General features: G+C 44.0%; 1 protein-coding gene across 1 annotated transcript in view; it reads left to right on the top strand.

Annotated features, from left to right (window-relative positions):
* Positions 1-22,134, top strand: part of DSCAM (DS cell adhesion molecule) — a 999,367-nt gene that overhangs the window by 884,221 nt on the left and 93,012 nt on the right. Inside the window, 1 exon segment of the mRNA XM_030205023.1 lies at positions 10,223-10,253. Within this exon segment, the coding sequence (XP_030060883.1) occupies positions 10,223-10,253 (31 nt within the window).

Consider the following 22,134-nt stretch of genomic DNA (forward strand, 5'->3'; position numbering starts at 1 on the left):
TGTCATTGTATGTGTAAGATTAACCCACTTGGAGAAATCCCCCCCATTCCCAGCAAGCTGCTCTCAGTTTCTGCAATAAAAATATTTCCTCTTCTATGGAAATTATCAGTTCTCCGAGGACAAGCAGGCTGCTTGTTCTCACATGTGGGTTATCGTCTGTAGCGGCCCAGGAATCGTCAAACAAATTTTGCAAGTAAAATAAAAATCAGTCTTTCGGAAAAGTTCCGTCGCGCAGGAAGCGCGAACGACTTCCTGCCCGCCGCAGGAGCGTGCCTCTTTGGTTCTTTTTTCTCCGCGGTTAGGTGCGGCAGTGTTTTTGCTGCACTCTGTCAGGCCCAGGAAGAAGACTTCTCTTCGCGACTGATTTCGCTGTTATTTTTCTTTTATATTCTTTTTTCTTAAAGATTAAAAAAATTAGAGTAGTTTTCCCGTAGTTTTTAAAAATCCTTTTGTCCACTTTTAAACTTTCCTTTCTTTTTCGACGTGGCCGGCCTTTGGGCCGCGCGGTCGGGTTTTTCCCTTTTTTGTGCTTTTTTTCTTCCATGTCATCGAACACACCCAGCAGCTTCAAACGTTGTACTTGGTGCAACCGGACCTCTCAGGTACAGATACCCGCGCCTGGTGTATCCAGTGCCTTGGGCCCGACCATAGCCCAGCCACTTGTAGTCTGTGTCTTCGTATGAAGAAACGGACCCAAGCGTCTCGAGAGGCCCACCGAGAGAAGCTTTTTGAGGCTCAGTCCGGTCCTTCAACATCGACATTAGTACCGAGGTCGTCGTCGTCGACGACATTGACAGGAGCATTGACGTCGAGGAGAGAGGTAATGGCTGCTGAGAGACCAACTCGCTCTGGGAGCAGTGAGTCGTCGAGTGGGTCTCCACCTGTCTTGAGGTCTCCTGTTATGCAGGCCCCCTGGGACCGACCTTCGTTGGCTCCGGCCCCGAGAAGTGGATTCCACGTCCTCTTCATCGGTACCGAGCTCAATGACGAGCGTCGAGTGAAGGCTAAGAAGCACCATCATTGTTCTCCTTCGACGCACAGTACCAGGAGCACCGGGGTGTCGAGAGAATCCACCCGAGAAGCGTTGGCGCTGAGAGGACCGCTCCCCCTCGGTACAGGAGGTGCCGATGCGTCGGTCTCTTGGCAGCCTGGTACCTGCTCCCAAGCCTCCACGGATTCTGACACCGCCTGTTCCACTGGCCCTGCAGCCTTCTCCGATGGCAGCTCTCGACGAGCATATCCGGGCCTTGTTTCCAGAACTTCAGAAAGGCTTACTGAGACAATCAGCTTCGGTGTCGGGGGTGCTTGCGCCTTCTGTGCCATCTGCTGTAGCGGTGTCTGGCCCTTCTCCTGTGGTGAGGTCTCTGACTGCGGTGCTGCCTGCGGCATCGGCGTCGGCTGCCACCCAGGTCAACTCCCCTTCAACGTCGGTGAGGGAGCTTCGCCGCAGTCTGATCAGGTGTCAACTACTCGACATCGCCACAGAGGACATCATTCCTCGGCGTCGAGGCAGGTCCAGTGTCCAGAGTACCTTGACACAGGTTGTATCTGACACTGAGCAGGCGCTCTCGTGGGAATCAGAGGAAGATCCCAGGTACTTCTCTTCTGATGAGCCTTTGGGATTCCCTCTGACCCTTCTCCTCCACTGGAAAGAAGACTATTTCCACCCGAGAGTCTGTCTTTTTCCTCTTTTGTCTGGGAAATGACTACGGCTATTCCCTTCCCTGTGGAGGTTGAGGATGAGCCCAGGACTGACATGCTCGAGGTCCTGGATTATTCTTCTCCGCCTAAATAGGCTGTGACAGTCCCTCTGCATAAGGTATTGAAGGAAGTCCTTATGCGAAACTGGTCCACCCCTCTGTCTGGCCCTGTGGTTCCCAAGAAAGCTGAGTCCCAATACCGGATCCACGGTGAACCTGGATTGATGAGGTCCCAATTACCCCACAATTCCATGGTGGTACTTTCCGCTCTCAAGAGAGCTAGTACTAGAGACTATGCTTCGGCGCCCCCAGGCAGAGATGCTAGGACTCTTGACTCTTTTGGGAGAAAGACTTATCAGGCCGCTATACTCGCTGCCAAGATCCAGTCATACCAGCTCTTCACGAGCGTACATTTGTGGGACTCGATAAGTCAACTGTCTAGCTTGGTTGAGGCACTACCTACGGAGCTGGCCAAGCCTTTTTGCCAGGTGGTCAGGCAGCAGAAGGCGTGTCGCAAGTTCCTGGCCAGGGGTACTTTTGAGTGACATCCAGGATCGCTGCTCAAGGTATAGTGATGCACAGACTCTTATGTCTGCCTGTCTCTGACCTGGATCATTCTGTCCAGCAGCTTATGGCAGATGTTCCTTGCCGGGGGAACAATCTTTTTGGAGAGAAAGTAGAGGATCTTGTTAATCAGATTAAGAAGCATAATGATGCTATGGATTCTCTCTCCCACCGGGTGCCTTCTGCTACAGCCTCCTCATCTAGGAGGTTTTTTGGAGGGAAGAGAAGTGCTCCCTATTCCTACTCTAGGCTTAGGTACAATCCTTCTTTTCGGCAGCCTGCCCAGGCCCAGCCCCAGCACGCTCGTTCTCGTCAACAGCGTGCGTCTAAGGCCCATTCTGCTCCCCAGGAAAAGCAAGGGACGGGTTTTTGACTGGCTCCAGTTCAGCATAGCCTCTGTAAAAGTGTCCGTACCGGACGACTTGCTGGTAGGGGGGAGGTTGATGTTTTTTCACCAAAGGTGGCCTCTCATAACCTCCGACCGGTGGGTTCTTCAAATAGTCCGGTTAGGATACACCCTCTCCAAATTTCCCACCAGGAGCTCATTATTACAGCTCCCAGCACAGGCAGATACTTGCAGAGGAACTCTCCGTCCTTCTAAAGGCCAATGCGGTCGAACCCGTTCCACCAGGGGAAGAAGGGCTGGGATTCTATTCCAGGTATTTCCTTGTGCAAAAGAAAACAGGGGGGATGCGTCCCATCCTAGACCTAAGGGCCCTGAACAGATTTCTAGTCCAAGAAAAGTTCAGGATGATTACCCTGGGCACCCTTCTTCCCATGATTCAGGAAAACAATTGGCTTTGCTCTCTGCACTTAAAGGATGCTTACACCCACATCTCGATACCCCCAGCTCACAGGAAGTATCTTCGGTTTCGGCTGGGAACACAGCACTTTCAGTACTGTGTACTGCCCTTTGGTCTGGCGTCTGCGCCCAGAGTGTTCACAAAGTGCCTGGCTGTAGTCGCAGCGTCGCTACGCAGACTGGGAGTGCATGTGTTCCCTTAACTCGACGATTGGCTGATGAAGAGCACCTCAGAGGCGGGCGCTCTACAGTCCATGCGAATGACTATTCAGGTGCTAGAACTACTGGGGTTCGTGATCAATTATACCAAGTCCCACCTCACCCCAATTCAAAAATTGGAATTCATTGGAGCACTGTTGAACACAAAGACAGCTCGTGCTTATTTTCCCGAGGCAAGGACAGACAATCTCCTGTCCTTGCTCAAAGCCCACCTCTTCAATGTTGCCTTCGGCACCTAACCTTAGACTGCCCCAATTTGACTGCCACTACTTGATTGTCTGTACATTTGTCCATTAGATTGTAAGCTCTTCAAGCAGGGACTGTCCTTCTATGTTATATTGTACAGTGCTGCGTAACCCTAGTAGCGCTTTAGAAATGTCAAATAGTAGTAGTAGTAGTAGTAGTAGTGTCCTTGGTTTGAGCGTCTCAACAGATCACGGCTCGGCAGATGTTGAGACTTCTGGGGCACATGGCTTCGACAGTTCACGTGACTCCCATGGCACATCTACACATGAGATCAGCTCAATGGACCCTAGCTTCCCAGTGGTTTCAAGCTGCGGGGGATCTAAAGGATGTGATCCAACTGTCCACCGACTTTCGGAATTCTCTTCAGTGGTGGACGATTCGATCCAATTTGATCTTGGGATGTCCATTCCAAATTCCTCAGCTACAAAAAGTGCTGACGACAGATGCATCCTTCCTTGGGTGGGGAGCTCATGTAGATGGACTTCACACTCAAGGAGCTTGGTCCTTTCAGGAAAAAGGTCTTCAGATCAATCTCCTGGAATTGCAAACGATCTGGAATGCTCTAAAGGCTTTCAGAGACTGGCTGTCCAACCAAGTCATATTGATTCAGACAGACAATCAGGTTGCCATGTATTATACCACCAAGCATGGGGGCACTGGATCTCGTCCTCTATGTCAGGAAGCTGTCCAGATGTGGCTTTGGGTGCGCCTTCACGGCATGTTTCTGCAAGCTGCTTATCTGGCAGGCGTAAACAACAGTCTGGCTGACAGGTTGAGCAGGATAATGCAACCTCACGAGTGGTCACTGAACATGGGCATAGTCCACAAGATCTTCCGAGCGTGGGGCACCACCTCGGTGCATATTTTTGCCACTCAGATCAATCACAAGGTCCCTCAGTTCTGATCCAGGCTTCAGGCCCACGACAGACTAGCATCAGATGCCTTTCTCCTGCATTGGAGAACAGGCCTTCTGTATGCATATCCTCCCATACCTCTAATAGGGAAGACTTTGCTGAAACTCAAACAAAACCGCGGAACCATGATTCTGATCATGCCACACTGGCCGTGACAGATTTGGTTCCCTCTTCTTCTGGAGTTGTCCTCCGAGGAACCGTGGAGATTGGAATGTTTTCCAATCCTCATCACTCAGAACGAGGGGTCGCTTCTACATCCCAACTTCCAGTCCCTGGCTCTCACGGTCTGAATGTTGAGAGCTTAGAATTTGTCTATTTGGGTCTTTCAGAGGGTGTCACTTGAGTCTTGCTTGCTTCCAGGAAAGATACCACCAAGAGGTGTTACTCTTTCAAATGGAGGAGGTTTGCCGCCTGGTGTGACAGCAAGGCCCTAGATCCTCTTTCTTGTCCTACACAGACCCTGCTTGAATACCTTCTACACTTGTCAGAGTCTGGTCTCAAGACCAACTCCGTAAGAGTTCACCTTAGTGTGATTAGTGCTTATCATCGCCGTGTAGAGGGTAAGTCTATCTCTGGACAGCCTTTAGTTGCTCGCTTCATGAGACGTTTGCTTTTGTTAAAGCCCCCGGTCAAACCTCCACCAGTGAGGGTCCCAAAAAACAACAACGATCTGCAAAATCCAATATGGGAAAGAAAGCCAGCAGATCAATATCACAACAAAAAGATTTTATTGAAGATACCGTGTATGAACAAATCGCCCGACACAGGCCATGTTTCGCCCACCTAGGGCTGCGTCAGGGGCTAATTTGAAACCTTCGTAAAGGGGCAAATATGGTGCATAAAAGTCAAGAAAAAAACCAGCTCAAACGGGAATCTTGTAGTCTCTAGCGTACACAAATGGATACACCATTATTAAAGCTTTAATAATGGTGTGTACACGGTATCTAATATAATAAAACGCACCCTCAACGTTCTGAGGACAACGTTCTGAAGTCACTCAGACTCCCAGAACGGTTCGTAAGTTCGTGGTGGTGAAGCCACTGACCAACACTCGCTGCCCCGCCCTCGCGTCAAACATAATGACGTCGAGGGTGGAACACCGAAAGAAAAACGAAAGAAGGGACCGCATTCAGGCAGGGGAACCGCGTGTTTCCCTACTCCTCTCCCTGCCTAGGAAACGCTGGGAAACAACCTCGCAAACTACCCGAAAGCTAAGGAGTTAAAATGAAGCCCCGACACAGAACGACCGAGGAAAAACACCCCCCACCCCCCACCGCAACAACCAACATCAAAATAAAAGAAGCCCAGCCAACAAAATGATGGAGGTGCAACAACCACCCCGAGCAGCCCCCCACCCCCCAAAGTCACCCACCGTCGCGTAGCTTTGCTGGCGGGGGACACGAAACCCCGCCAGCACAAGTCCTGTCTTCAGACTCTAGCGTGAACTTCAGCATTTACTAGCCTATGCAGGCAGGGCTTCTGTGCGTCTGACGTCATGCACGTGCAGGACGTCCGACGCACAGAACCCCGCCCAGCAAAGGCTAGCAATGCCGAAGAACAAGCGGAGTCAGCAGACAACAAAGGACTTCTGCTGGCGGGATTTTGGGCCGCCCGCCAGCAAAACAACGTAACGAACGGTGGGTGGGATGGCGGTGGGGGTGGGGGCATCGCGGTGGGTGGGATGGCGGCGGCGGGGGGGGGACATCACACAGAGGAGGCAATGACGGCAATAAACGAAAAAAAAAACGGCAACCTGGCAGCGCTACCTTCCCTCATCCGCTTCCAAAACCCCCCTGCTCCCCCCCACACTCACTCACTCCCTCATCTGGCAGCGGTTCCTGAACCCCCCCCCCCCAAACCAAACACACACGCTTACTCTCATTTGGCCACACTTCCTAAACCCCCCCCCCCCAACACACACACACACACTCACTCACTCACTCATCTGGCAAACCCCTCTCCTCCCCACCACACACACATTCACTCTCTCATCTGGCAGCGCTTCCTGAAACCCCTGCCCCCCACACACACTCACTCATCTGGCACCGGTTCCTGAACCCCCCCTCACCCCCACACACTCTGTCATATATGGCAGCGCTTCCAGAAACCCCGTACACACATACACACACACACACTCACTCACTCTCATCTGGCAGCGCTTCCTGAAACCCCTGCCACAACCACACACAGTCACTCACTAATCTGGCAGCCGTTCCTGAACCCCCCCCCCCCCCCCCCCCACACACACACACACTTACTTAATCACTCTTATTTGGCCACACTTCCTGAACCACCCCACCACCACCACCACACACACACACACACACTCTCATCTGGCAGCGCTTCCTGAACCCCCCCCCCCCCTACACACACAAACTCACTCTCATCTGCAAACGCTTGATAAACCGCCCCCCCCCACACACACACACTCACTCATCTGGCAGCGCTTCCAGACCCCCCCACACACCCCTCTTCTTCAAAGCTGAATCACCCAACACACCCCTCCAACATACACACTCTCTCACTCAAAATCTCATCTGCCATCGCTTCCTGACCCCCCCCCCCCCCCCCCCCCACACACACACACACACACACTCACTCTGTCTCATCTGGCAGCGCTTCCTGAAACCCCTGCCACCCCACACACACAGTCACTCACTAATCTGGCAGCCATTCCTGACCCCCCCCCCCCCCCCCCCCCACACACACACACTTACTCACTCACTCTCATTTGGCCCCACTTCCTGAACCCCCCCCCCCACACACACACACACACAAACACTCACTCTCTCATCTGCCAGTGCTTCCTGAACCCACGCCACAAACACTCACTCTCAACTGGCAATGCTTGAAAAACCACCCCCCCACACACACACACACACTCACTCACTCATCTGGCAGCGCTTCCTGAACCACCCACACCTCTCTTCTTCCAAGCTGAACCCCTCCAACACATCCCCCCCCCCCCCCACACACACACACACTCTCTCTCCCCCTCCTCCAGCACACCAATTGCTTAGGTGCAGTGGCAGCAATCTGAGACACCAGAGAGAGAGGGGGGCCTGACACCATAGAGAGAGAGGGAGGGAGGTATCTCTGTCACACACACACTCTCTCTCTCACACACACTTTCTCTCTCACAGACAATGTCTTTCTGTCTCTCAATCTCACACACACTGTCTCACAGTGTATCACATTCACTCTCTATGTGTCACACAGTCACTTACACACTCGCTTGGTCTCATACACTCAGTCTCACAGAGCATCAGTGTCTCACACACACTCTCTCGCACACACTGTATCTGTGTGAAACACACTCTCTCTCTATCACACTGTGTCTCACATACGCAATTGCACACACTCACATTCTCACACACACACTCTCTCACAGACACACTCACACCCAGACTCACTCTCTTTCTCTCACACACACACGCACTCGCACTTTCACTCTCTCTCTCACACACAGTCACTCTCACATACACTCTCCAAAACATACACACTATGAGGAAAAACTTGCTAGCGCCCGTTTCATTTGTGTCAGAAACGGGCCTTTTTAACTAGTCTTCAATAAAATCTTTTTGTTGTGATATTGATATGCTGCCTTTCTTTCCCAAACCTCCACCAGTGTCATGGGATCTCAACGTCATTCTCACCCAGCTGATGAGAACTCCATTTGAGCCACTGAATTCCTGCCATCTGAAGTACTTGATCTGGAAGGTCATTTTCTTGGTGGCTGTTACTTCAGCTCGTAGGGTCAGTGAGCTTCAGGCCTTGGTGGTGCATGCACCGTATATCAAGTTCCATCATAATAGAGTAGTGCCGAAGGTGGTGTCGGAGTTTCATCTGAACCAGTCAATTGTCTTGCCAACATTCTTTCCCCGTCCTCATACCCGCCCTGGTGAAGACAAGTTGCACATCTTGGATTGTAAGAGAGCATTGGCCTTTTATGTGTAGCGGACACAGCCCTTCAGACAGTCCGCCCAGTTGTTTGTTTCTTTCGATCCCAACAGGAGGGGAGTCGCCATCGGAAAACGCACAATCTCCAATTGGCTAGCAGATTGCATACCCTTCACTTATGCCCAAGCTGGGCTGACTCTAGAGGGCCATGTCAAGGCTCATAATGTTAGATCCATGGCTGCGTCAGTGGCCCACTTAAAGTTGGCCTCCTTTGAGGAGATTTGCAAGGCTGCAACGTGGTCATCAGTCCACACATTCACATCTCATTACTGCCTTCAGCAGGATACCCAACGCGACAGTCGGTTTGGCAGAATCTGTTTAGGGTTTAGAATCCAACTCCACCCCCCTAGGCCCATTTTTATTTTGTTCCATGCTGCACTCTCAGTTAGTTGATTTTGGTTTCAGGTCAATCTTTGTTCTGTCCTCGCCATTGCGAGGCCCAATTGACCAATGTTCATTGTTTTGAGTGAGTCTGGTTGCTAGGGATACCCCACATGTGAGAACAAGCAGCCTGCTTGTCCTCGGAGAAAGCGAATATACTTACCTGTAGCAGGTATTCTCCGAGGACAGCAGGCTGATTTTTCTCACAAACCCGCCCTCCTCCCCTTTGGAGTTGTTGTTATTGTTGTTTCTTGTTTATATGCTTTTTGATTAAACTAAAGAGGCACACTCGTGCAGCAGGCGGGAAGTTGTTTGCGCTACCCGTGCGACGGAACTTTCCCGAAAGACTTTGATTTTTATTTTACTTGCAAAATTTGCCAATTCCTGGTCCGCCGCGGATGACAACCCACATGTGAGAACAATCAGCCTGCTGTCCTCGGAGAATACCTGCTACAGGTAAGTATCTTCGCTCTTTCACAGGTTTTGCTATCTTTGCTGCACTGTTCCTTTCTTCAAAGCCTCAGTATATCACAAGTTGATAAAAGAGTAGGCTACCCCAGTATTTGGTGAGGCCTCTGTCCTAGCTGCTACTATCTGTCTAATCTCTTCTCTCTGTCGACAGCTGAGGCATTGAGCTCTTAGAATGTGGAACTTCCATCCTTCAAGTTGTAAATTTTCAGGTCCCCATAATAAATTCAGGTTAGCCTGTCAATTTGTGAGGGTCATCACATAAAAAATCATATTGATTATTTTGACATTGCTATTTGCTTCTATTGGGATGCAGTACTGGCTTCAAGGGGTTGTGGTGCCCTGAGCCAACTATTACTCTGGCATCTCTTTCTCTACAAAAGCACCACCACCCCTTTTGCTGGCATCGGCTCTATAGCCCTCCCTCCCATTATCCAGCATATCTCTCCTCCTTCCTGAATCCGGCATCTCCCTCCTCTCTCTTAACCCCCACTGGCAGCAGCAGTGATTTACATACACAGTCTATGGCCAACCCCAGCCTCTTCCCTCTGCCATTTCTCACTCATATGCAACAGCAAGTTACATTGGATGGGGATGAGATGTGTCGGGGAAGAGGGAAGAGGCTAGGGCTAGCTGCAAACTGGGTATTAAATCACTGTTGCTGCCAGCACTCTCTAAAGAGAAAGACACTGTGAAGTACACTGGTGGGGGGGGGGGGGAGAGGGAGAGATCCCACACCCAGGGGGAAGAGAGTTTCTAATTTCGGAGGGGGCATGGGGGAGCTTCTGAAGTGTTGATATCAGCAGCAACACATTTTGGTATCCTTTGTGCTGCTCACCCCAAACTAATGCTTCACTGGTTCACCTATTAAGTCAGCCCGGTTTGGGGGGGAGGGGGGGTTATACTTTGAAGGATACAGTTTACTCCATATGGACTAGATTAAGTTTTGTTTTTGTTTTTTTTCCCAGATGCAAAGAGTTTAGCAGAAATGCTTATGAGGTAAGACACATTTTTATTATTTCTGAATATAATAGTAGACTCGCAATATATCCCCATACACTTCTGCTGCTAAATAAGGAGGTCATTTTAGAAGGCTTCTGCAGCTTTTACACATATAAATAGCAGGGTTTACATACGCATTTAAGTAGCAATTTTAGAATGCTGCCTTTTACGTCTGTAAAAGCCATAGCACACAGTTTGGAAGGGGGTATATTATGAATGTGTTTCGGCAAACCAAAAATGTATGTTTTTCCAATTTTATAACAGCAATACTTAACTAATTCAAAAAATATGAATGCTAGTAGTTACAATATGTTTTGAGGCAAGTGAAAGTGTCAGCTATCTGCTTGATTAGACCTTGTATTTGTACCAGTGATTGAAGGGGCAATTGGGCTCATCTCTCTGGTGTTTAACTTGTCCTCTAAAATTTCCTCCACTCATTGATTGGGTGATCCTGGATGTCCAGTTTTATAAAATCAGGAACTTACATGTGAACATGCCAACATTTACACACATAGGTTGCAAAATTGGCAATTTCATGGTTAATGGTCAGTATTTACATGAGCAGAATCTTGCGCAATGCCGCTCATTTTTTTGAATATATTTGTTAGTGAAATGGCTGTTCCCATTATATATGCCAACATTTACATTGTGCATTTCTGCATGTCTTTATACATATTTATCAGAAGACTCCATGTTCAACAGGGCCTTTTGAGATTTTCAGTCTTTATTAGATAATGCAAGAGGTGCAAAGTACCATAACAATTTCCATTCCAAGATAACAAGACAGCTGCATTACTACAGATTCAGAACATTGTTTCATATCCAAAAATCATCAGTATGTGTGGTGACATAACATGTATCTTGTATTGAGCCACTTGCTTTGTAGACCCAACTTCCAAAAATAAAAAAAATGTTTTCAAATATTCTATATCTAGCATTCTATATGAAATTTGTTGTCCTCATAATTTATTATGAATGTCTTTACTGACAGTTTGCTCCATGGATCTGTCGTGTGGGTGTGCAGCATGCAGTCATGGAACTATTGATGTCAGCAATGATAAAATCTATCTCAAAAATCCATAGTGTAATAACTTATAAATCAATGTACTGTAAAAATGTCACAAAAAATTATCAAAAGCTATAAATACAGATATGTGCTCATAGGCAATAAAGGGACCATCATAAATCCCAAAAATTTATCTTTAATCCCAACAGGGAACTCTTCTTATAAGCTTTAATCATTGCACATATCTAGGTAATGATATTTTCTACTTTAATATATATTTAAACAATTTCATCTATTAAACTTAAAAAATGTACTTATCTGAAAAAAACTCAACAACTTACCCAGGTCCCAACATGGACCATGTTTCGCCTACTGGCTGCTTCAGGAAATAAAAAAATCAAATTTTAGAAAAAAAGGGGGCACGCTCAGTAATCTCAGACGCTTTGAACTGCATGAAAATGCCATACTCTCACTCTTTCAAGATTTTTTCAAAATGCATTTGACTGGACTTTTACCCAGATAATGCTGCTGAAAATCTCTGCAGACACATTAATGCTATCCGAATGGGAGGTCATTTTTGTTATAAGTCTGGGAAATGTTTTGTTTCATGGTGATAAAAGTTTCTGTTTTTCCCATTGTATCCAAATGGACACAGCTTAGAAGGAAGAAGTTTCTAGCATTGCATCAATCTGCTTGATTTTGGGGGGCATCTGTTCAACTGTGTTTTCCATGTAAATGTTTTATTTCCTATCAGAATGTTAGATATATTTATTATGAACCTTCGCAGTTGCAGAATTTTCTTTTGAGTAAGGTAATCAATAGAAATAAAACAAAATAAAACATGGAAAAGAAAATAAGATGATACCTTTTTTATTGGACATAACTTAATACATTTCTTGATTAGCTTTCGAAGGTGCCCTTCTTCGTCAGATCGGAAATAAGCAAATGTTGGTAGATGACAGTATATATAAGTGAAACATCAAAGCTAGTATGTTTTGCTATTATCTAGATTGTAACCCCTTTTCTTCTCTTGTGTAAGTTTCTTAAGGTTCTGTATTGAACTTGTATGTCTTGTTGTTGGATGTACTATTAGTTTGTATTGCGACCCCTCCTCGCTCATATTTTATTTAATTTGTAAGCCACTGAGATTTTTTTGTTATATTAGCGATATTTCAAATAAACTGAACCTGAACCTGAAAGTAGGCACCTACTTTCCTTTATAGAATAGGGCTCCAAATAGGCACCCTCTAGACAACTAAATATAGGTAACTCCTTCACAGAACTGCAGACATATTGCTGCTTTGGGAGTGGAGCCGGGACAGAGCCTTAAGTTACCTGGAGACCAGCAATATTCAGCACTGGTATTTTGGTTACCATCTGGATAGTTGAGAACAGCAAAAAAGCTGCCCTAACTTGCTTGGAGAATGATCGGGGTATGGCATTGAATATCAGCAGTACCCGGATAACTCCCAGCTGTCACCTTATACTTGGCTATCCAGGTATAATAGTTTGAAATACTTGATTTACCACTCTTCTAATACAAGCCAGAGTGGTTTACGGTCCAAAATAATCACCACAGATTTAAAGGAATGCCAAATACAGAGTTCAAATATTGAGGAGAGTGGGCATATCCTTTAATGAATAAGTGGAAATAAAAGAGCAGATTAATAATAGATGTACATAAGCTTTATTGATAAGTATGCATATAGAATATATTGCTCGACACTGGCCGTGTTTTGCCCAGCAGGGCTGCGTCAGGGGCTACTAAAACACAAACAAAGACAACATAAGTATAAAATATATTTAAAAATATATTAAAAACAATCAGCTGAAACTAAAATAATACCATGATACCAAACATAAAAATCCCAACATGATTTATACAAGGTTTGAAAACAGGTCACCCTTAATATTAAGTACAACATTCTGATATACCTACATAAGTTATATAAAATAGATGATAAATAAAATAAAATGAACATATATCATCTAGCATAAGTCAAATCAATAATCCTTCTGTACCCCATAATATACCATAGTATGGACACAAAAGTATCCTAAACCAATACAGAAGTAAGAATTGTGAACAATTCTTAATAGTACATATAAAAGTCAAATATAAGTACAAAAGTTATATGGAGGAAATAACAAATAAAAATGACATATGTCTAATACACCCCATATACATAGATGTACAAACAAAAAAACTCATAACTATACAATTATATAAATATTATATGTCAACAGTATAGGGTCTCTCAAAATTACATAAAAGATAAAGCATTTCCATGAGATTCATATAACAGAAATAGTCTCTTTTGGATAAAACTAATATATAAAGATAATAGATAGAACACGTGGAGGGGCATAATCGAACGTAAACGCCCATCTCCATGGGCGTCTATGTCCGAAAATGGGTATGTGAAGAGGCGGGACAGACCGTATTATCGAAAAAGATGGGCGTCCATCTTTCATTTCGAAAATACGGTTTGGACGGACCAAATGCCATGGATTTGGTCCCTTCTGAGATGGGCGGGGTTTTTTTTTTGCGATAATGGAAACTAAAAACGCCCAGCTCAGAAACGTCCCAATCCAAGCCATTTGGTCATGGGAGAGACAAATGTACAACACTACCATAGCTCTTAGGGGTGAAGGGGGCAACTACATGTGGGTACAGTGGGTTTTAGAGGCCTCCCATTTACCACCACAAGTGTTACGGGTGGGGGGGGGGGGGGCCTGGGTCTGCCTGCCTGAAGTGCACTGCAGTACCCACTAAGAGTACTCCAGGGACAGGACTTGTTGCTGGTGTATAACCTTGGCACAGCAGTTCACACCTGAAGACTAATCTCGCTGAAAACGTCCTTTATTTGAATAAGCACCTTTACTCACAGTTAACTGCAGATCAGAGGTTGTGCCCCACTGGCAACGAGTCTCGCTGGTACTGAGATTAGCAGTAGGTCCGAGCTGGCAGAATGGTGTACAATGAATTCCCTCTTTCAGCAACATTCAAGGTAAGAACTAAGTGCTGTAACGTGGCTAACACATGAAAGGGATCTAAAAGTGTCTTACACAAATGGCCACAACCTCATGGACTACCGGAAACAAAACAGGGCACACTCTGACCCAGTAAGCAGAGGGAAAAGCACCATAGGAGTAGAGCCTACCAACTACCAAGATCGTGAGCATTTAACACAAGCTAGTGGAATCACGGAGCCCAATACCCTACTCCTACCACAATGCATTGCTGATGTGACTCTGCAGTGCCCTTAACAGAAAAGGTGTCACACTCACCCGAGACCCAAATCAGAACCAGGGAAAGACTGTCAGAGGATAGAATACATTCTGCTGTCATGGAGGTGGGTACGGCATTTGAGGCTGGCATACAGGCTGTGAAAAAAAGTTTGTAAAGTGGGGTTTTTTTGGTGGGAGGGGGTTAGTGACCATTGGGGGAGTCAGGGAAGGTCATCCCTGATTCCTTCCGGTGGTCATCTGGTCAGTTGGGGCACTTTTTTGGGACTTGGACCTAAAAAAAAGGGTTAAAATAAAGCAGACCAAATTCTCGTAAAAAACGCCCTTCTTGTTTTGATTATCAGCTAAAGACGCCCATCTCTCCTCGGCCGATAACCACGCCCCAGTCCCCCCTTCGCCACGCCTCCGACACGCCCCCGTGATCTTTGTTCGTCTCCGTGACGGAGTGCAGTTGAGGATGCCCAAAATCGGGTTTTGATTATACCTATTTAGGCGCCCATGGGAAACGGACGCCCATCTCCCGATTTGGGTCGAAATATGGGCGTCTTTCTCTTTCAAAAATAAGCTGGATAACCTACTCAATAATTCTTATTATGAAGTCACTTTTAAGAAAATTATGTATATACACCAACGATTGTGATTAAAAATAAAAATATAAATATATGACATGATTGATTAAAAACATTCACTGTTACAAAAATCACTATTGAAAAAAGGTAACTCACTCAGAATCCGAGTACACCCAAGTCAGAAAAAAACAGCACAGAACTTCTGAATATATACCTGAGGCTTGACCTAATATAAATAAAGAAACCATAATGTAGCAAAAATAAATCAGAAATGAACATTGTTGAACTCTCAACCAGCTTTGTATATATGCTCCATCTTCTATGATAAAAGAACAATCTCCAAGACCAAGATAGAACAAAAACTGGACTAGAAATATACCCAATACTTTACACTTCAAAAAATAGACAATAAAAATAAAAAGATGAAAAAAAAAAAAAAAAGGGGGGGGGGGAAACTCCATGAAAGTGTGTATGATAATATATGAAGCAGTGGTGGATTAATTCTGTACAATGTCCAATGTAATCAATCGTGACTCAAAAAAGTATATGCTATCATAAAGAGGGAGTCGATGAAATCCCGTGACCACAACACGAATATGATAGGGTGCAACAATAGCTAATATCTAAAAGACTAATCCAATACAAAAAGTACTAAAAAGATAAGAGAAAGTGACAAAAAGCCAGCCGGCTTACCTTTACTGACAGTCGTACTTCCAGGCGTAACAAAGTTGGCTGGAAAAAAAGGGCAAGAGCCAATTGAAATGTAATAAATATGTCATCAAAAAGGTCAAAGTACTAAGCCGAAAACCACGCTAAAACTGAACAATTAGAAAAGAATAGAAAAAAACAAAAGAAACCAAAACAAATAGTATCTAGACTGTCGTGAATAAACCGTAGGTATAAAAACAATGAGAACACCAAAGTCCGCTAGCGTAAGACAAATGCAAATGAGATGATATATATGTTCATTTTATTTTATTTATTTATCATCTATTTTATATAACTTATGTAGATATATCAGAATGTTGTACATAATATTAAGGGTGACCTATTTTCAAACCTTGTATAAATCATGTTGGAATTTTTATGTTTTATTTTTGGTGTCATGATATTATTTTAGTTTCAGCTGATGGTTTTTAATGTTTTTTTAATATATTTTATACTTATGTTTTTATTTGTGTGCATTTTAGTAGCCCCTGACGCAGCCCTGCTGGGTGAAACACTGCCAGTGTCGAGCAGTATATTCTATATGCATACTTATCAATAAAGTTTATGTACATTTATTATTGATCTGCTCTTTTATTTTCCACTTTGGAGTTTGCAGATCGTTTGCCTTGCTGTTTTCTGGGACCCTTTTTAATGAATAAGACCAATAGAAACATCAAATTAGAAGTTCTCATTTGGTGGATTCCATATCCCCTATTTATTTTGTACTGGAACCACAGCTGAAAACCAGCAGATTTTTTGTCCTTATTTCCCCTCGCTATGCTCCATCCTCCAGAATGGGGAAAGGAGGTTCCAGCAGTTTTAAAGATCTCAGGGAAACAGTGAAGTTGAGTCAACCCGGGTATCAGGTCCTCTCTCTCTCCAGCCATGATAGATCATAAGCTACTTTTAGCTAATGCTATATTTCTGCTGCAGTACTAGTTCCTGTCCATATGTCATCTTTGGATATCACCTTTTCCTCTTCTCTCTGAGTTCCTCATCTTCTGTAAGTCATATTTCATCTCCCCTAACCTCTACCACTCTCTACCACCAGCAAGGAACAGAATTTTGGAGGACAGTGTATCAAGGCCCAGCTCATAGCAAGTTCTTCCCATTCTGTTTACTGTTGCTACTGATGTCAGATCAGAGAAAATTTTCCACGGATTTTAGGTTCTCTTCCCATTCCTATAGCTACTAGCTCCTGATAAATGTATTCTTTCTTGCTTTCAATATGATTTTACACTTTATCAGGTAAGCTTGAATCAAATTATAAAGTCATCATTAACAACACAAAATTAAAAATGAAACCTTCTATAACCACCCGTCACATTATTTTATATCATCTTCTAGCCCACAACATTCAGTCTCCCAATGACTCGCACCCTTAACTATGCACATAAAGTAACATGTCAAAAATCATAAAATTATGCAGTAAGCTTTCATTCATAAAATAGTAAATCCCAAAGCCACTCCAGTGAGCCATGTGAAATTCTGTCCATCCCCCCTCAACTGATATAAGAACTGCCACAATGGGTCAGACCAAAAGTCACATTTAGCCCAGCATTCTGTTTCCAATAGTGGGCAATCCAGGACACAAGTACTCGGCAGGATGCCAAAACGTAGTTAGATTCTCTCAAGAATAAGGAATAGATTTTCCTGTCTACCTTAATAATGGTTCATGTACTTTTCTGCCAGGAATTTGTCCAAATATGCTAACTGCTGTTACTGCATCCTCTCCGAATAAATGCTAGTGCTTAATTAGGTGTTGAATGAAAAAAATATTTTCTCCAGTTTGTTTGAAATGTACTACTTAGTAATTTCATGACTTGTCCCCTTGTCTTTGCACTTTTTGAAAGAGTAAACAACTGATCACATTTATCTGTTCCATTCCACGCATTATTTTATATTTTATATGTATCTCTATGGGAAAGGGAAGACATTTAAGGTTGAAATTAGAGGGTAAAATGATGTTAATTAGCAATATGGTTGTATTGTTGTTTAATCAGTATTGATAATGAATGTGACAATCCTGAGACCATAATAATAAAACTATTCCTCAGACTGTTTGCATGGTGTTGTGATATTGAGCATCATATAGAACTGCATACAGGTGATAGAAATTATAACATATAGATCTGCCTATATGTGATAGGCATGGTAACAAATTGCCAGCTGCCCTGGTTGTGATGCCAGTGATCAATCTTGAACCTGCACAGAGTAGTGGGTATGAGTCTGGCCATCTGGTTGGTCAGACTGAAGGCCTGTGCAGGTCTTCCTCTGTCATCATTTACTGTGTTCCATCTATTTCCCCTGAACCATCTTTAATCCAAGTTGAAGAACCCTGACCTCTTTACCATTTCCTCATAGGGGAGTCATTCTATCCTCTTTATTATTTTGATCACCCTTATCTGTACCTTTCCTAAATCAGCTACAAAGTTTTTTGAGGTGCAGCAACCAGAATTGCATTCAGTATAGAAATAACTCGTGGAGCAGCATTTTAGAAAAGACAACCAACTCAGAATATGGACATCCAAGTTTTGTACATCACATATGGATGTCTGTTTCTCATGTATTTTAGAGCAGGATCTGTCCACATATATCCTGTTGTAAAATGCATACCCCCACCCCCCAATATTTAGCGCTATGTAACTGGCCAGGAACGGCTCTTGGCCAGTTAACTAGTGCTTAAATGGCTATCCACAAATATTCAGTGGGAGATAGTCGATTATCTCCCGTGGAATATTCCCAGTGAGTGCTTAGTGGTTAACTGGTTATATCGCGCAATATAACTGGTTATTCGCTAATATTCAGGGCATTGCCAGCTAAGTTTGGTGGCCAAATTGAGCTGCCAAAATAACAGGTCTGTGGCCAGTTTAAACTTAACTGGCCAACGCTGAATATTGGCTTGGCTGGTTAAGTTTAAAATGGCCAAAAATAAACCGAATGTTCAATGCCTGTCACCAGAAACAGCCCAACATTGAATATCCAGTCTCACCACTGACCGCGGGAATTACCCAGGCAGCCTCCTGTGGTCTGAATATCAGCCCCATAATAAATGGACATCCATGGGCATGAACATCGATTTTACAAACCGAAACATCCAAATTACAAATGTAGAAAAACAAGGGACATGGACGACTTTGTGGCAGTACAGAAACATCCTTATTATAAAACATCCAGATAGATGTCCATACAGAGCAGAAGGGTAGCTTAATGGTTAGAGCAGTGGTACGAAAACCAAGAGACCAAGGTTTGAATCCCACATCAGCTGTTTATGACTTACGCTTTTTAAAATTGTAAGCCTTCCATGGACAGAAAAATACCTAATACCCACTGTACACCACTTCAATAACCTTCAGGCTTGTAGGTTTCTTTTACACAAGGGGCTGAAATGGAATTTGAACCCAAGTCCCTTGATTCTCAGTCCACTACACTAACCATTAGGCCATTCCTCAGATCTGGATGAAGATATATTAAGAAGATGTATAGTTCCTGAAGTGGTCATAGAGCCTGGTATGCCTCGCCAGTTTCAGATTAAACCCTTTAGTGTCCAATGTTAGTACATAAGTACATAAGTAGTGCCATACTGGGAAAGACCAAAGGTCCATCTAGCCCAGCATCCTGTCACCGACATTGGCCAATCCAGGTCAAGGGTACCTGGCACGCTCCCCAAACGTAAAAACATTCCAGACAAGTTATACCTAAAAATGCGGAATTTTTCCAAGTCCATTTAATAGCGGTCTATGGACTTGTCCTTTAGGAATCTATCTAACCCCTTTTTAAACTCCGTCAAGCTAACCGCCCGTACCATATGGGAACAGATTGATGGGAACATTGGACACTAAAGGGTTAAGGAAAGGAAGGGGGACAGCAAACACTGGAAGATTAGGAAGATGTTGTGCCTTAATCCCTCCAGTGGACAGCTGCTTAATCAGAGCATCTTTCTATAACCTAGACGTGACAAGTACCAGGTCTAGTCCCTCTTTTTTATATAGATGTCCTTTCTCCTCTTTAGATTGGAGTTGAATGCTCATATTTTGGCCCATTCCTAACCTCACCCAAAACAACCCTTGACCACACCCCCTTCCATATGGACATACTACAGTTTTAGACATCCATATCCTAGTTTTATAAAATTAAGATTTGGATGTCCATCCACTATGGACGTCTAATTGCCTGTTATCAGACATCCCAAACAAGAATAGAGCTTTTAAAATAACCACTATTTTTAAAATTTTATTTAGATACATTTGATATTCCACTTTTCAATCATGATATTATTCTATTCCCCCCCCCCCCCAGGTCCGGATTCTGCCCCCTCTTTTCCCCATCTTCTTTGGTCCAGATCTCAATTTCTCTCTCTCTCTCTCTCTCTCTCTCTCTCTCTCTCTCTCTCTCTCACCCCCCATGTAAATGGGGTGAAAGCTTAATAGGAGTAAAAAAAAAAAAAAAGTTAATACCACACGAAAGTATTGTTGAGAATATAGTTACAACAAAGACAGAATTGTTGTAACAGCAGAGAATATGGGATATAGAGAAACTGGTATAAGAAAAGGCAGAGGGAATAGCAATTGGAGTGAGGAATAGCAAGAATGAGGGGAGGGAAGGAAAGTAAAAGTGAAGGGTGAAAGAAATAGACATGTGCAATCTAAAATAGAAAGGAGGAATACAAAAGAATGTGAGTGTGATAAAGGCACATGTGAAAATAAGAATAAAACTGGACTAGAAAGGAAAGAATGTATGGTGCCTGCAACATTTTCTGTTAATCAATACAACCAACAGGTGTGAGGGGAAGGTGCGCCATCAGCATCCCAAACAGAGGACCCCCTTCAGGGACAACTCAGGTGCAATGGCGGGAAAAGCCTAAAGCTCATTATTATTATTATTTGTAGCATTTGTATCCCACATTTTCCCACCTATTTGCAGGCTTACATTTGCCGTAATGGCGGATGCAATTTTGGGTAGTAGAATTGCAAAGGTTATTGCATATGGTGCATACATACATGGAACATAACATATATGGAGTAGATCATGGTGTATATATATATATATATATATACCATGTGCGTACATACATGGTAGAGAAGAATAATTATGTTGTAGCCTGAAGGTTTCAGAGTGATAGATTGCATTATAATCTACATTAGGTCATCTACTGTAGGGAGATCTTGTTGTATATAAGGTTTAGGGTGGTGATGTCTGTAATGTGATAAGAGTTTGGTTTTGTATAGCTCGTGTGTAGTGTTATTAATTAGTATTTAAGATGGATGTTTATGGTATGCCTTCTTGAAGAGGTCTGTTTTCATTAGCCTTTGGAAGATGGTTAGGTCTTGCGTTGTTTTTATGGCCTTCGGTAGTGCGTTCCATAGCTGCGTGCTGATGTATGAGAAGCTGGTCGCGTACTGTATGTGGACATAAATCTTTTAGCACACAACTGAAAATGGGGTGTGCTCCTGGGAGAAGCATAGGTGGGTCAGGGGCGTTCACTAAAGAGGTGCACAGTATTATAGATTTTGGGGGGTTCTGTGCCTAATTTACATGTGAGGATTTACACCAGGTTTCAATTGGTGTAAATTCTCGTGCCTAAAATTGGGTGTGGATCCTGGTGCTAAGCGAAAATTCTATAAATTGTGTCCAACTCTGAGTACTGTTTATAGAATAGCACTTACCGCTCATTTGTTTTGCTATCCAAATTTGGGTGCCATTTATAAAATTTAGTCCAATGTGTTTAACAAGAACAGGCAAAATTTCTTATCAAGGAACCTTCAAAACCTGTATTTCTCCTGTACAATTTAGTAACGTAGGAGCATTTCAGTCATTCTTGTGCATATTATTCTGACAGATGGATTTCGCAGTATTCAGATCTGCTTCCTTTGGTAATTGTTTTCCTCTCTCTAAAACTTTGGTTCTTTCCATCAGTCTCCTCGCTGGATACTATATCAAGCCTGCTAAGAATCCTGCAATTGTCCTTTACAGACGGCTGAACTGAGGACAGAAATACAAGTACCCCTAGAGTCTAACAGGGGTTGAAACAGTTCCTCAACTCAGGCTAATTTCTAGAAGACCACGATAATTTTCCAATCAGACTTACTGCTTGGAACATGCAGATCAATCTACAGCAAATCTACAGAGCAAAGAAAATTGTTTGTACAGCTAGTATTATTGAATTTAGATTCTCTATATTGAATTGCCTATTTGTGAGAAATTTGTTAAGAAATTGCAAATCTAGCATCAATCTGAGGCCTCTCGCCTTTGTGGAAATGACAAAGGCAATTGAATACATGTATTTCTTTATTCCTACTGACACACTGGAATAACTTCAGTCTGTAAATGCAAGGAAACTGGTAAC

Source organism: Microcaecilia unicolor, chromosome 5, assembly GCF_901765095.1.
Source record: "Microcaecilia unicolor chromosome 5, aMicUni1.1, whole genome shotgun sequence".
Lineage (NCBI taxonomy): Eukaryota > Metazoa > Chordata > Amphibia > Gymnophiona > Siphonopidae > Microcaecilia > Microcaecilia unicolor.